The sequence below is a fragment of the Mus musculus genome, chromosome 19, assembly GCF_000001635.26.
Source record: "Mus musculus strain C57BL/6J chromosome 19, GRCm38.p6 C57BL/6J".
Taxonomy (NCBI): Eukaryota; Metazoa; Chordata; class Mammalia; order Rodentia; family Muridae; genus Mus; species Mus musculus.
The window spans coordinates 59,070,497-59,085,383 of NC_000085.6; the positions used below are offsets into that span (position 1 = coordinate 59,070,497).

Consider the following 14,887-nt stretch of genomic DNA (forward strand, 5'->3'; position numbering starts at 1 on the left):
TTTTAACTGTCCCAACTTTGGCCAGTAGACAACTCTTCCATTGGCTTCTGTGACTCTTGGACACAGTCCCATCACGTGAGCTTATTAGTTGGAGCACTTCCTTAGGTTTGGGAACCACGGACTGTTCCAGGCTCATCGGGCATATTTGGGTATCTCGAAAACCAGCCATTTCCCTTGGAGACCAACCATGTTTCTTTTATCAAAGGGCATTATTAGCACCCATGTTCTGAATATGTGTGTGTGTGTATACATATATATAAATATGTACCCATAAGTGTGTGTGTATATATATAAAATATAAATATTGCTACATGTAACAATCTATGTCTACAATAAGCTAATATAAATTCATACACATGCCTTTAACTCCAGTCCATTACCAAAAGCACTATTTTCAATAGGGAAAAAAAGTCTTGGCCCTCCCAAGGTCACAGTATATTAAATACCTTCTCTTTAGAAAGAGAGAGTAAAACACAGATTGGGGAATAATGGGTTAGAAGAAAAATAATGTTATAAATTTCACTTTTAGTTAATATTTTATAAACAAAAGGAGGACTCCATTCCCTGGGACTAGTGTTAATGGAGAGGGGGCTCTGAGCAGCTGTCATGGCTCCAGTCCTGGGGGCTGGGGGACTCTGAGCATCAGACATGGCTCCAGTCCTGGGGGGGGGCATCTCTGAGCAGCAGACATGGCTCCAGCCCCTGAAGGTCCATCTCCTGAGGGCCTAGTTGCCAACTCCTCAGCAGAGCTCACTGACCTTGGGAGTAAACTATGATCCTAATACCCACCTGGTGACTCAGAAATAGGCAACTCTTGGACCATGCTCAGAAAAACATTGCTGAAAAACCAAGTTTGTGCATGAAGCCAAGACACCCATGTCATTTCCAAATGCCTTTGGTTGAGGGACTCTGGGTGCATGCATCTCTTAGTGTAGTAACTCGGCTTCACTTACACATGAAGTATGGCCTCGAGACAGCCTGGGCTCCTTTAACTACAATAATGTCCCCACAGATTTCTCCCCCGGAAGCCAAAGGAACCCTGGAAAAGGCACCCATGAGTCACACTAGCTTGCTCTAGGAAGAAGCTGCACCTTAAGAATTAGCTCTGTGTTACCCAATCATCTGTACTGGGCTGTGCTGGTACAAGCCTACAGGCTCGTGTTGCAATCCCACAGGCTAGTATTGCAATCCCAGTACTTGGAAGGGAAGGCAGAGGACCAGAAGTTCAAGGTCATCATCTGCTACCATGGGGTTTGAGGCTTACATGATATATGCCTCAAAAGATAAAAAAATAAAAATCTTACAACAGAATAATTGTTTTAAGTCGTATTTACCCTAGAATGACCACAGATTTTGATTCTAGTTGTCACTGGTCCTTTCTGAGAATACTGTTATCAGGTTAAAGGTTAAAGGTTATCAGGTTAAAGGTTCAGTGGTAAAATACTTGCCTAGCATATATAAAGGTTTAGATCCCATCCTTAGCCCTAAGAAGGAAGAAAGTGGGGAGAGGGAAAGAGGAAGTCGAAAAAAGTCTCATGCACATTGTGAAATGACAATCACACATCATCATCACCAAGTTCCAAACAGCACTGCCTTGCTATGATGACTAATAGGTACCTGCTGTTTGGGTTAGGCCCTTCAATGCTGGTGGCCCATTCTGCATTGAACAGCATTGGTAATCCATGGACTTTCTGTGTATGTGGACATGTATGTGTGTACGTGTGGTGTGTGGAGGACTCCACTAAAGCTGCTCCCTGACCAAAAGACCAGAATCCATGACACATATAAGCCAACCAGACACACTTCCTAGATTTAATACTGTCTGTAGACCCAGAAAGTCACCACCATCAAGGACCAGGTCTTATTCACTGGTCTCTGCTGCCTTGCCCAGTGCCTGGCTATGAATATTCAGTGTATGCTTGTTGAATGAATCACCCAGAAAGCCATGCACCTTCAACAAATGCTGAACTAAGTCTATCATTTTCCAAGAGAATTCTACAGAGAGAGAGAAAATTGTATGATGTTTTGTAAGGGAAATGTCCACTTTGATAGCTGGGAAATATGCATCGGAAATAGTATCCTAAGTTGCCATTTGTCCATGCATTAACAATGTCAATCAGCCCAATAAAATAAAGCCTGAGGGGGGAGAAGACAAAAGGAGAATTACCTCATTACCTCAGCATCTGCTTGAACATAAAAAAAAAAATCACACACTGGCTAATTTTTTTTTTAAGGGACATAATATAACTTTCTAGAAAGACATAATATACCTAATTATAGCATTCAGTAGACGGGAACATACAATGTTGTGGAGTAATTCAGAAGTGGGTGTGACTTATAAGACACAGAGCCGGGGAATGGTACATATAAATTAGAGATTGTTCATATTATGACAGACTCCGTCAATGCATTTCACAACTTTTGTCAAGCACAACGTTACTCTCAACACTGAAGGCTCCCACTAGAGAAGGCTGTTGTCAGCTCTGCAGTTCACACAGCAGCCTCCCTCCTGAACACCCTTCCCTGGGGAACAGGTTCAAGTCTCAGCCTTAAAGCTCATCAATGGGGGCAACTGCATGAGAAGACCAAAATGGTCAATACAAATAGGTGAAGATCCAAACTTCACTTGTAGCCAGAGCAATGTAGGTTTTAAAGGAGGCATGTTGCCAGTTCCGATGGCAGACATTCAGAAACCTGCCAGGCTGGCCAGCTGACGACTACTGTCAGCGCATGTTAACCAGCAAATGATGACGAGGGCTTTGCTGGGGGAACAGAAACTGGCAGAGTTAGTGACAGAGGAGGGCTTCTTACTGAATGGCAGAACATCATAACATGCATGCCACCGAATCCAACAGTCCATCCCTAAGAACCCATCTTAGAAGCAACAGTAGTCTATTGACTTGCACGCCTCTTTGATTAATGACTGTCGACCAGATGAGAAACTTCCTAAGAGCCAGGATGATCTGATTCACTATCTATAGCTACGGAGTCCGAAACAGGGGCCTTGTGCATGTTAAGTAACTGATAGTTGTTACAGAAACAAAAACATAAACATGTTAGCAGTGAACAAGGAAAACGGAGCATCCAACCAAAAATCTTCTCCTTGTTCATATTAGGTTGGGAGACTGACTCACCATGGCAACAGCTCACCATCACCACAAAAAAACCTGACCATAATACTGGTATACCCAAAGACCTGGTTGCCATGTTTACACCTCAAATCCCCAACTTCCCAGCTAATTCCACAGGTAAAATAGCCATTAAAAACTCCTAAATAAGTCTTTTAACGCAGTCTGGTTTTAAGATATGAAAATCTCACCATAGACTGAACAAATAGTATCTATGTGACCAGTCCAATGTCCAAAACCAAGAGTACTCTCAAGAGACACAAACCTAAGTTCTATTCTCCTGGTACGCCCTTCCTCAGGAAAACAGAACCTTTAGAAATACTAAGGCCACAAATTTGTTTTCCAATACAACACAACAGAAAGCGCTAGACACTTAGGAACCCTCCCTTCTTCAAACATCAGTCCAGCAAAAGGCCTGAGGAGATATGTGTGGATGTGGTCACTGTTAGTGCACTCTGAGAATTACAATAAAATAATAAAAGGAAGTAACATATTTTACTTTGTTTTACAATCATTTGCAAGATGACCATCCATCAAAAGATCTGGTATTAATACCAAAAGTTTTCATAAGTCCAGAGTAATGAATCAAAAGTCTTCGGGTGTGAGACACGGGAAATTGTTATTAAAAGTAAATACTAGTGAAATCCAATCTTCTATGAAAATACTTGAAGGATTACAAATAAGGCATTCTGTCCATCCATTGAGTCACAGGTGCGATGTGGGCTGACTTCAGGCTAATTGCAGATGAGAGGGGGAAATGAAAGCAATTAACACCCATTCTGGATTTCTAGATGCCACATAGGGAAAAGTGCTTCATCCATTTCAGCGAGGTTAGGTAACTCCCCTGAGGTCACACAGTACAGTGCTGTGGAGCCCTTTCTGCGGAAGTGTGGCTGATGGATTTGAAGAGCAGCAAGCGGCTCAAGTCCTTGCTAGGACCTCTTAAGCCACCTGGCTCAGTCACAAGACTCAGTGATGGGAAGACACCAACTTCCTGGAGAGCTGAGTCAAGAAGAGGAATAGGACCATTGAGCAGGGCCCTTCCAATGTTAGCAAGTCCTGCAGCAAAGAGCATGCATGACCTTTTACCTCCTAAACCTGTGCAGTTCCTCTTTCTTGACCCATATTCTCAAACCACACTTTGAACAGGATAATTAGTCGTGGTATTTTTAAAGTGTGTCAGATTAACTGTCTCTAGGATCTTGCTTTGTTCACAAATGTTCTGATGGCAATCATTAGCTACCAAGCGGTAGAGAAAAGCATGCAAAACGGCCTGGATTTCCAGCCCCAGCCCCGCTTCCTCATTAAGCCCCACACAGGCAGGGTGTCGACTCACTGACTAATAAATTGCTAAAAATGGGAAGTGATAAGAACACATCGGTTCCCTGAAAAATCCCAGCTGGGTAAAGAAAAAGGAACTAGACCGAACCCAAAAGAAGGGAACGCTGCAGGCCCAGGAACGCCAAAGTGTGCAAGGGTGCGGCCTCAGCTAGGAGCCAGGCCAACTGAGCCACTACCCGGCGCCCAGCGATCCTACCCTACCCGGCTCGCTACTCCCGCGTGGACTGAGGTGCGTGCCCTGACCCTGTCCACGCCCGACGCGTGTCCCTTTGCCCGGGTCGCGCGCCCTAGTCCTGCAGGGCGCGCGATCCCACTGCGGGAAGACGCTGCAGCTCCTCCGCCCAGGGCGCTGCACCCCATGGCGCTTGGGGATGCGGGGTGACCGCGGCGGCCTCACGGTCCCTTGGCCACGGCTGGCACCTGCGGCTGCGCCCAGAGCTGTCCCGCCCGAGGCCGCTGCTGGGCACCTGCGGCAGCCGGCCCACCTACCTTGCTCCTTCAAGCTGGTGATGAGCTGCAGCTGCTTCTCCTCGTCCGAGCTGTTCATTTTGGCGGGTGGGGCTGGGGATAAAAGGCAAGGAGGGAGAGGCGAGGGGGACACGGGGGAGGGGGAGCAGAAAGCAAGATGCCGGTGGCGCGGCGTGCGGCTGCACTACCCGGAAGTTGGGATCGCTCCCGCTCCTCCTCCTCCTGGCGCGCCGCACGCGGTGAGATCATCCCACGCACCTACTCGCGGGCCCTGGCTGCCCCACCTGCGGCGGGCGGGTCTGGGCGCCTGGCCCGGTAGGGGCGTGGGCCGCTGGAGGCGGGTGAAGTGTCACGGCCCTGGGGCGCCTGCGATCCTCCCAGGTGGCTGTATGCGGTTCTGCTAAGGCCGCCGCTGCGCCAGGCTTTCCACCCGAGGCGCGCACCATGGAGACTCGACCCGGGTTCCCCAGGTCCGCCACCCTAGAGCTGGACAGCGGATCTGAGCAGGACCGGACGGACCCCAGAGGACCAGGCTCCTATCCTAGTTCTCAGTCACTGCTCATTGGAGCCAGGGCTGGAAAACCCTCTGTTCTACACCATGCACCTGTCCACCAAGCAAGTGCATGTTTGCAGTCTGTCTGGCTAATTGAGTCACCGCAGTCTTGAGGAGTAGGGGGTAGTGGGTAGCAGTCTGAGGGAGGGAGGGAGGGAGGGAGGGAGGGAGGGAGAGAGAGAGAGAGAGAGAGAGAGAGAGAGAGAGAGAGAGAGAGAGAGAGAGAGAGAGAGAGAGAGAAGAGGTGATGGGGGCGTGGCAGTCTGATCGCAGTTCCAGCGTGTGTGAAGAGGCCAGAGTCAGAACCTGGGCCCTGCCTCCAAGTGCCTCACCAGGCCAGAACTGCAGGGAAGGTCATCTGGTTCCGGTGGGAGGATCTTGCATCTTGGGGAGGCTGGCACTGCACTCTGAATACCCAAGGTCACTTTGTTGCATGACAGGGAGCCTCCTGTGTAAGGACTGAAGACAGTCCTTGCCTCTCTTAAGGACCCTCGGTGGCATTTACACCCAACTCTGGGGTAGACCTGGGCAAACATATCTAGGCAGGCTTGCATTCTCCAACTCTAGTTCTCCTAACATTTGCTTGACTCTCCCAAGCTCTGGAATTGGTCTAAAGAATGGAAATAATAAAGCATACTCTTTTAGAATTTAAAAAATTGAACAGGGAGAGGAATTTGACCACAACATCAAATCTAAAAAATAGAAGTGCTTGTCTAGCATGCGCTAAGGCCCCACAATCCATCCGGTCCACCTCCAATAAGGTGGACCGAATGGATAGGTATGCCGCCTGCTCTGCGCAGAGGATTTTTTGTTTTTTATGATTACAGGTGTTATGGTTGCTAATAACAAGTTGAGAAAAGCACAGTTCTTTATTCCAATCATTAAGCGCTCCAGATAAATCCGGGTTAAGTGAGCCTTCTGCACAGCCCTCGTTTTCTTCATCCTCTCTAAACTCATATAGAACACCAGCTCTTCATTCCTTGCGTCTCAATTTAGGCAAACGCCCCAACTCGGCTGGTAGTGGCCCTGCCAGGAGACGTGTATTGATATTCCCATAGATCCTATTACCAGTATCTTTCTGGTACTCATTATTCATACCATCTCGTGGTGACCGTTGAAAAATCAGAATCGGCTATTCCCTTTTAAGAAATGGCAGTGGTTTAGAATGCATAGTTTAACTGTTCGGGTGGCCTGAGGTGGCAGTGTGGATTTCTAAGTAAAAAGAATGAAAGATGGAACTTTATGAAATTATTTCAGTGTGGGGATTTTGCTATTTGGTCCTTCCTGGAATGTTTCATAAGAATGTTTCATAAGTTCAAAATATTTTCCAGTCAGCTACAGTGATGATCATAAAGATTGGTATAGGCTCAGGACACACAAGACCAAGTTCTCTGCCCAAAGATTTGCCCCAAAAGGACAAAGGTCAAGGAGTAAGAAACAAAGACAGGAGATAGAGGATGAGGGAGAAGGAAAAGGGAACAAGGGAGGAGGGGACATGGTATTTGTCCTAGAAAGACAAAGGACAGCCTCTAGATGGGAGCCAGACATGGCCCATAGGAAAATGGTGGTTTATATAAGGTAAGGGGAGAAACCCTATGTTAGGATGAGGTGTTTAATTTTAATTGGGCATGTTAATTAGGTGAGTCAAAGGGGCTTTTGTTTCCCGGACTTCAACACTTAGATTGCTGAACCTTGGTAGTCAGCCTCAGGAGGAGGGAGTGGCCAAATAAGGGAATAGATTTTGATGGTTAGTTTTAGCAATGTAATCTAATGGTTTTTAGCCAAGACAGGGGGAATAGAAGAGAAGGGCAAGGCTTGCCAGAGCCATGCTTGACATGTTAACATGCCTGGGGTAGTTAGAGCTCCTTCAATGATCCCAAAAGATAACCACATGGTCTTTCTCCTGGGGTTACCTTTTTAGTCCTAGGACTTGAAAGGTAGGAGATATGCGAGTTTTTAGCCAATTGCATGACCATATGAGGATGGGCTGCCACCAGGTGTTTTGTGAAATGAATGATAATTTATTTCTAGAAACACACACACACACACACACACACAGAGAGAGAGAGAGAGGAGATTCAAGTGATCAGAAATAACTACCTAGCTTTGTAAGGCAGCCATGAAGCTTGTTAGCCTATGACCAAACCCAAGGAACCAGAAGTACCTTCTCCAGCTCCATCACAGGGAAGCAGGATGTCCTGTTGATATTTAGATTGGTTTACAAATCTCCACTCTTTTAAATGGCTGATAGAATTGTCAATTCCAACAACAGTATGATGTCTGGGGAGTTTGAGAGTCTCAAATTGAAATGTTTTGGCCTCACAGTGAATCGGTGGCTCATTGAAATGAATTCCATGTACCCTCTTTGAATTAAAATAGCCACCTGAAAAACAAAGCCCTATTATCCTGAGGCCATGCTATGAATTATTAGGCTAACTATTAGATTTACTTCTTGGGATACAGAGCTTCTGTTACAATGACTTATTTATATGGCATGAATATTGATAGGAAGGATAGAGTTATATAATTAGTTTTTGTTCTGCTTAATAATGCATACGGGGATTTGTGTTTCATTGCATTGACGCTGTTAGTAACCATCAAACAACATCAAATTTGAAACATCTTGAAATGTTTGTGTGTTATATACGTATATGAGGTCAGGAGGTACCTTCTAAAGATGAACTAAAAGACTTGTAACAAACATGGGATTGTGGCTGTCTCTAGGGATAGAAGACGGAATATCTGACTCTAAGGAAGGAGATAGAGAAGGGAGCACAATGAGGCTATTTAGTACTTGTTTGCTTTTTGGTAATTACAATGTATGTAATTTTCTGTACTATGTAGATAAAACTATGATGTAGCGAGATTTGTCATCTTTGACCCACTCATTCTGTGTTAGGGAGTCAATCCTTAGAGACTTGCCTGCAGGGTTATTTACCATAAAGTTAACAATGATATAAAAATAGTAACATTTGAATGTTACTTGGCAATGCAAAGAAACAAAGTTGTGATACATGACCCACTATGGGCAAACTTTGAAAAACATGATTCTAAGTGCAAGAAGGCAGTCAGAAAAACCCGAACTACTGCACGATTGCCTTTATATAAAATGCTCACAACAAACAAACACATAAAGAAAGTTGACTAATGATTTGTATAGAACTGGGGATAGGGAGAAAGAAAATATAGGCAATGACTCCTAAAAAGCATGTGCATTGGAGGTGGGGGAATAAACTAAAATACATTGTATTTCAGATTGCATAACTATGGATATCCTCAAAACTAGAATTGTACATTCTGCCCATTTAGAAAAGTCTTTGGTTATCTTCATTGATGATGTTACCTATATCCCTTGTTAGCATCCATGTAACATGGTGGGTAAAATACAATTCAATAAAGCTCTTAATTTTTTTTTTTTGAGATATGGTTTCTCTGTATAGCTGTCCAGGCTGTCCTGGAATTCACTCTTTAGACCAGGCTGGCCTCAGAAATCTGCCTGCCACCGGGCATGGTGGTGCACGCCTTTAATCCCGGCACTTGGAAGGCAGAGGCAGGCGGACTTCTGAGTTCAAGGCCAGCCTTGTCTACAAAGTGAGTTCCAGGACAGCCAGGGCTATACAGAGAAACCCTGTCTCAACAAAAACAAACAAACAAACAAACAAACAAACAAACAGAAAAACCCAAACCAGCAATTTCTAGAGGAAAAAGACTTAAATAAATAACTATTAAAACAATGTTTCATATACAATTGTTTTTAATTTTTCAAATGTACATATAAAAATGTTCTACTTTTTACTAGAAAAACCGTCATATATGCTTAATCTGTTTCAGTTTAATATATATTCCACATCATTCCAGCATATCAATGAATAATTAGCAATTCTTACGTTCTTAGTTGCGTTGTTACTAATATATTTGTATTTGTAAATAATGCAGTCTGAATATATGGACTACATCTAGGTACATCACAGTTCAAATGCTAAAACAAAACATGACATTCATGTCTTCAATGTAACGGAAGAGAGCTGAGGATACTGCTGCCTCGGAGGCACCTGCTTGGCAGGAGTGCATCCTGATTTGCTCTCCAGTACTCCTCCTTCCTCTCCCCTCCAGTTAACAAAAGCAGCTGCAGAAGAAGACGCCCTGCATATGCTTGCAACAGCACCAGGAAATGAAGAGCTTTGGTGTAAATCGAGCGAAATTTCTGAAGATCTGGATGCTATAAAGTGCAATGCATTGATGAAAGCAAAGATTTAAATAAATAGAACTAGAACACTCCAAAATGTCTATTCCCAAAATTTGTTCTGTAGATTTCACACAGTCACAGCCTGAAATCCCCTTGAGTCCATAAAGATCGATCAGCTAATTCCAAAATTAACACTAAAGTCCAAAAGAGCTAGAAAAGTCAAGATAATTCTGAAAAAAAAAAAGAACAACATTCTCAAAACTAACTGTAAATCTATGGAAACCAAGGCCATGTAGGACAGGCAGGAAGGACACACTGGACAGACACTGGACACAGTGACCATCCCAGAAGCATACACCATGAAAACAGTTAAGCTGTTTTCAAAGTTACTCAAAAGCAATATTCAAAAGTGTGTGGGATGATTCAGTGGATAAAGTGCTGACTCTGTGTAAGCATGAGTACCTAAGTTCTAATCCTCAGCAACCACCTAAAAGCCAAATACTGTAACACCATGTCTGTAACGCCAACACGGGGTGATGGACACAGGTAGATCCCTGGATCTCACTGACAGCCAGTTTAGTCAATAGGTGAGCTTCAGGGTCAGTGAGAGGCTGTTTTGAAACAAGAAAGTAATATAGTGGAAACCAACGGATGAAGGAAAATGCAGGTGTCAACCCCCTATGTCCAAGCCTATGCATGCATATGCACACGCACACACATGCACACTTACACACACATACATAAACACTCATATACATACACACAATAAACACACATCTACACATATGTACATATACGCCACACACACTGACACACACATAAACAAGTATGCATATGCAACACACACACACACACTAAACTTTTTAAGAGCAACTCAATGAGAAAAGAATATAACCTTTTCCACAAATGGTGCTAGAACTTGTGAAAACTCACATGCAAAACCAGCAAACATCAACATAGGCTTTATAGATGAGGAGCGAACTAATCTATAATACTAAAAATAAGGGCTGATGAGATGGCTACCTACACAAGCCTGGCAGCCTGAGTTCAGTTCTCATAGCCTAGTTATCTTTCCAGTTGCTGAGATAAACATGACTGGAAGCAACTGGGGAAGGAAAGAGTTTATCTGACGTACACTTCCCAACTTCAGTCCATCATGGAAGGAGCCAAGGCAGGAACTGAAGCAGAGAGCACATACGATTTGTTTACTGGCTTGGGCCCATGGCTTGCTTAGCCTGCTTTCTATACAACCCAGGACCACCTGCCCAGGGGTGGAAACACCCCTCCTACATCAGTCATCAATCAAGAAAATGTCCCAGAGTCTTGCTTACAGGCCAACCCAAAGAAGGAAATTCCCCAGTTGAGAGTCCTTCCTCTAGATGAATCTAGTTAGTGTCAAACAACAACAACAACAACAGAACTGAGCAGCACACCCTGGAACCCAGTAGAGGACAAAGGCCAGAACCAATTCTAACTTTTACCTTCATACACACACACACACAAACACACACATATACAAGAGATACATACACACATATATACACATACACATAAACACATACATAAAGAGAAACATACATACATACACACACACACACATATATATACACATACAAACATATATACACATAAACATTCATACACACAAGAACACATGCACATACACATATAAACACACACATGCATACCATGTATGCACTGGCTGATTTTGAGTGTCAACTTGATACAAACTGAAGACATCATAGAGGAATGAGCCTCATGAGGAAATGCCTCTGTGAGATTCAGATGTAAGGCATTTTCAACTAATGATCCATGAAGAAGGACCCAGCTGGGTGGGGCCATTCCTGGGCTGCAGGTTCTGGATTCTATAAGAAAGCAGACTGAGCAAGCCATGGGGAGTAAGCCAGTAAGCAGCACTCCTCCATGGCCTCTGCATCAGCTCCTGCCTCCAGGTTCCTGCCCTGATTGAGTTCTTGTCCTGATTTCCTTCAATGATGAATATCGATATGGAAATGTAAGCAAAATAAACCCTTTCCTCCCCAACTTGCTTTTGTGTCATGGTGTTTCTTTGAATCAATAGAAACCCTAACATTGACAATGTACTCACATACATTTGATAATTTTTTAAGTTAAACCTTAAAATAATGAAATTAAAAAAAAAACTTTAAAAATGAAATGAAAATCTGTATAATCTTAGGTCTGAGAATTCTTAAACACACCAAAAATATTATTCTCTCTCTCTCTCTCTCTCTCTCTCTCTCTCTCTCTCTCTCTCTCTCTCTCTCTCTCTCTCTCTCTCTCTCTCTCTCTCTCTCTCTCTGTGTGTGTGTGTGTGTGTGTGTGTGTGTGTGTGTGTGTGTGTGTGTGAGATAGGGTTACAGACTGATTGCTGCACTCAGCTTTTGTATGAGTGAGTACTGGGGAACCAAACTCGACCCCCACACTGTACAGGAATCACTTTACACACTCCCAGCTCCACAGCCCCAAATACATAGATTTGAGAGGTACTTCACTAAGCTCAACAACCCAGACTGGCTCGATTTATGCAGCATCCTGAAAATCCAAAACTTCAGAGAGAGAAACAGCCTATAAATTGTTTCCTTGGTGCTGAGGGAGAGGGAAGAGGCAGAGTACAAAGAGGGCTTGTATTGCAGACTTCTGTTCTGTTAGCCAGGGTTGTACTGTGCAACTCTGACTGGCCTGGAACTCTTTATGATAACCAGACTGGCCTCAGGTTCAAGAAGATCTGCCTATTTTTTGCCTCTTAAATGCTGTGATTAAAGGCATGAGCTATCATACCCAGCTATAGTGGAGAAGTGTAGGGTGTTAGAACTTCAACATTTGGTACTGGGGTGGTAGGTATATGACCACATATACTGGGCAAAATCCAAGGACATGAGTACCAATAAAAATTGACTTTATCAAATATAAATTAATTTTAAAACATTCAGTAGTGATAGAGAAATCCCAGAATGGGTTGCATAAAATAACCAAAAATCCCAAATGGATTACTAATGTATCATGTTACCCTATTAAAGGGGGTACTAGAGAGATGACTCAGCTATTAAGAGTACTTACTGCTTTTCCAGAGTACCTAGGTTCTGTTCCTAGCACCCACATGGCAGTTCACAACTATCTGTAACTCCATTCCCAGGAGATCTGAAATCTCCTGGCATCCATGGCATGTGTATAGTGCACAGACATACATGCAGGCAAAACACCCACACACATAAGATGAAATCATAAAAAAAATTAAAAAGTAAAATAAAGGAAGAAATAAAAAAGACTTGATCTAGGTAACTCAGAGTAAGACTATTTAGACGACCCCCCCCCCCGGCAATAGACAAAGAGAGACCTTGGTGGTGGTGGTGTTCTTACATTAGTGGGGGGGGGGGGGCAGAGCAGACGTCAGTCCTTTGTTCATTCTACCTTGATGCCTGGTTTGGTAGCCAGAGCTGTTTTATGCCCAGGACTCATAAAGATCAAATAAATAAAATCAAAACTACGCAGCGCAGCACAGGAGGAGGATACACAGAGACCTGGGGATGTCATGCCACCCACAGACTTGTCATCCAGCAGCACATGGCACAGGCAAGCCGTAAACACCCACTTCCTGCCACTCCATGATGCGTGGATGTAGGATGCTGCCCAGGGGCGTGGCCAGGCTGCAGCGGGAGCCACCACAATACTCCTAGTATGTGGTGGTCAGATGGGAGAGAAAGAGAAGTGGAGTAGCTTGAGCATTATGATGAGAGATGGAACTGGAGACTCCAGGGTGGAGAGGAGTAGCCTGTTACCGGTGGCCAGCTCCACTACCTGGGGCCATGGTGAGATCCCAGCGCGAGCTGCCACTGAGGGCCATGTCTGAGTCCATGCCTATGCAGTTTCAAGGTTTGGTGTAAATATCCCTAGCTCATATTACCACTAGAAAACACGGGATGTACCTGGTTGAGGCAGTTACAGGGGAGCGGAGAGGATAACGGCCCCGCCCCTCCCTGGTTGCAGTCATACTTCCACCCATCTCTCTCCGTTGGTAGCACTGGGAAGAGCAGGCCCTTCACCTCACTTGGGCAGCACAACAGAGCTGGCCCTGATGGTGAAGGCATGGGTGAGCCAGCCGTAAGAGTTTGAGAGCTAGAGAGCTGTCCCAGCCCCTCACAGGCTGTAGCACTCAGAAAAGTGGACCCCAACCTCAACTGAGCAGCAAAGAACTGGCTCTGGAGGCACATATACTGACGAGCCAGCCTGAGAGCAGGGAGCAAGAGAGCAGGAGACTCGGCCTCCTGCTGATGGTGACATTGGGTGGCCTAGCTGGAGCAGAGCTCACCCTGGTGGTGCAGATAAGGGAGAGCCGGCAGGATGACCTGCTCAGCTACCACTCAGGCCCAGATCCAGGGTGCTGAGTTGGCCCACCCCAAAATCTACATCATCTGCAAACAGGTGGAACATGTGAACTGGCCGGTCCTTCTGTGCCAAAGCTGCAGGATCTCCATGACACAGGGCCACAACAGGATAACTAGGAGGAGTCCTGATGAGGATTCAATATTGACGGTGTCACAGAAGCCAGAGATCTCGAATCTAATGACACATTACAATGAACATTTGCAAGGGAAGATGTGTGGACAGAGGGACACACTGTGACACACTGTAGCTTCCATGATGAGGTGTTCTCTATGCTTTTGTTTGCTTGCTTGCTTGCCTGTGTGTTTTATCTTGAAAAGAGATTACAAGGGTGAAAGGCAGATATGAAGAGACAGGGAGATAGCAGGACTGGGGAGCATGATGTGAAACTCACGAAGAATCAATGACGTTTTTTAAGAAAGAATATTTTGGCTGGATGCTGTAAGGCTAAAAGCAGAAGAGACTGTACGTAAACATGAATCAAGTTGACAAATTTACCTCACACAGGAATATGGATTCGCAGTTCTAACACTACCCTCCAGGTGTAGTTGAGTTGAATAAATAAATCAATAAGCTGCCAATAACAGAGGTTGGTTTCTCACAGAGAGTGGGCTACAGTCAACTCTGCTACAGCCTGGCTTTATGTGTTTTTTTAAAAAAACAAAACAAAAACAAAACAAAACAAAAAACTGCGCTGTACAGACACACAATAAAAACTGTAGGGATGGCAGGGAAGTGACGTTGCTGGCACAGCCCTCCAAACATCCTTCACAGTACATTAGACGTGATAAGACTCCATGGAAACAGCAG

General features: G+C 44.6%; 1 protein-coding gene and 1 non-coding gene across 4 annotated transcripts in view; one reads left to right on the forward strand and one right to left on the reverse strand.

The window, feature by feature from the left end:
* The window catches only part of Shtn1 (shootin 1), a 102,767-nt gene extending 97,139 nt beyond the window's left edge, over window positions 1-5,628 (reverse strand). For 2 of the 3 annotated variants that reach the window (NM_175172.4, NM_001114312.1), the window contains exon 1: window positions 4,959-5,573. In NM_175172.4, the coding sequence (NP_780381.1) occupies window positions 4,959-5,016 (58 nt within the window). In that variant the 5' untranslated portion in view covers window positions 5,017-5,573. Of the gene's footprint in view, window positions 1-4,958 lie in introns of all 3 variants that reach the window. The other variant, XR_386512.3, reaches the window with a different exon arrangement.
* Window positions 5,629-13,004: 7,376 nt separating this feature from the next.
* Window positions 13,005-13,155, forward strand: LOC115489094. Its single transcript, XR_003952991.1, has one exon. It is a non-coding gene; the product is annotated as a small nucleolar RNA SNORA48 (small nucleolar RNA).
* Window positions 13,156-14,887: the final 1,732 nt, after the last annotated feature.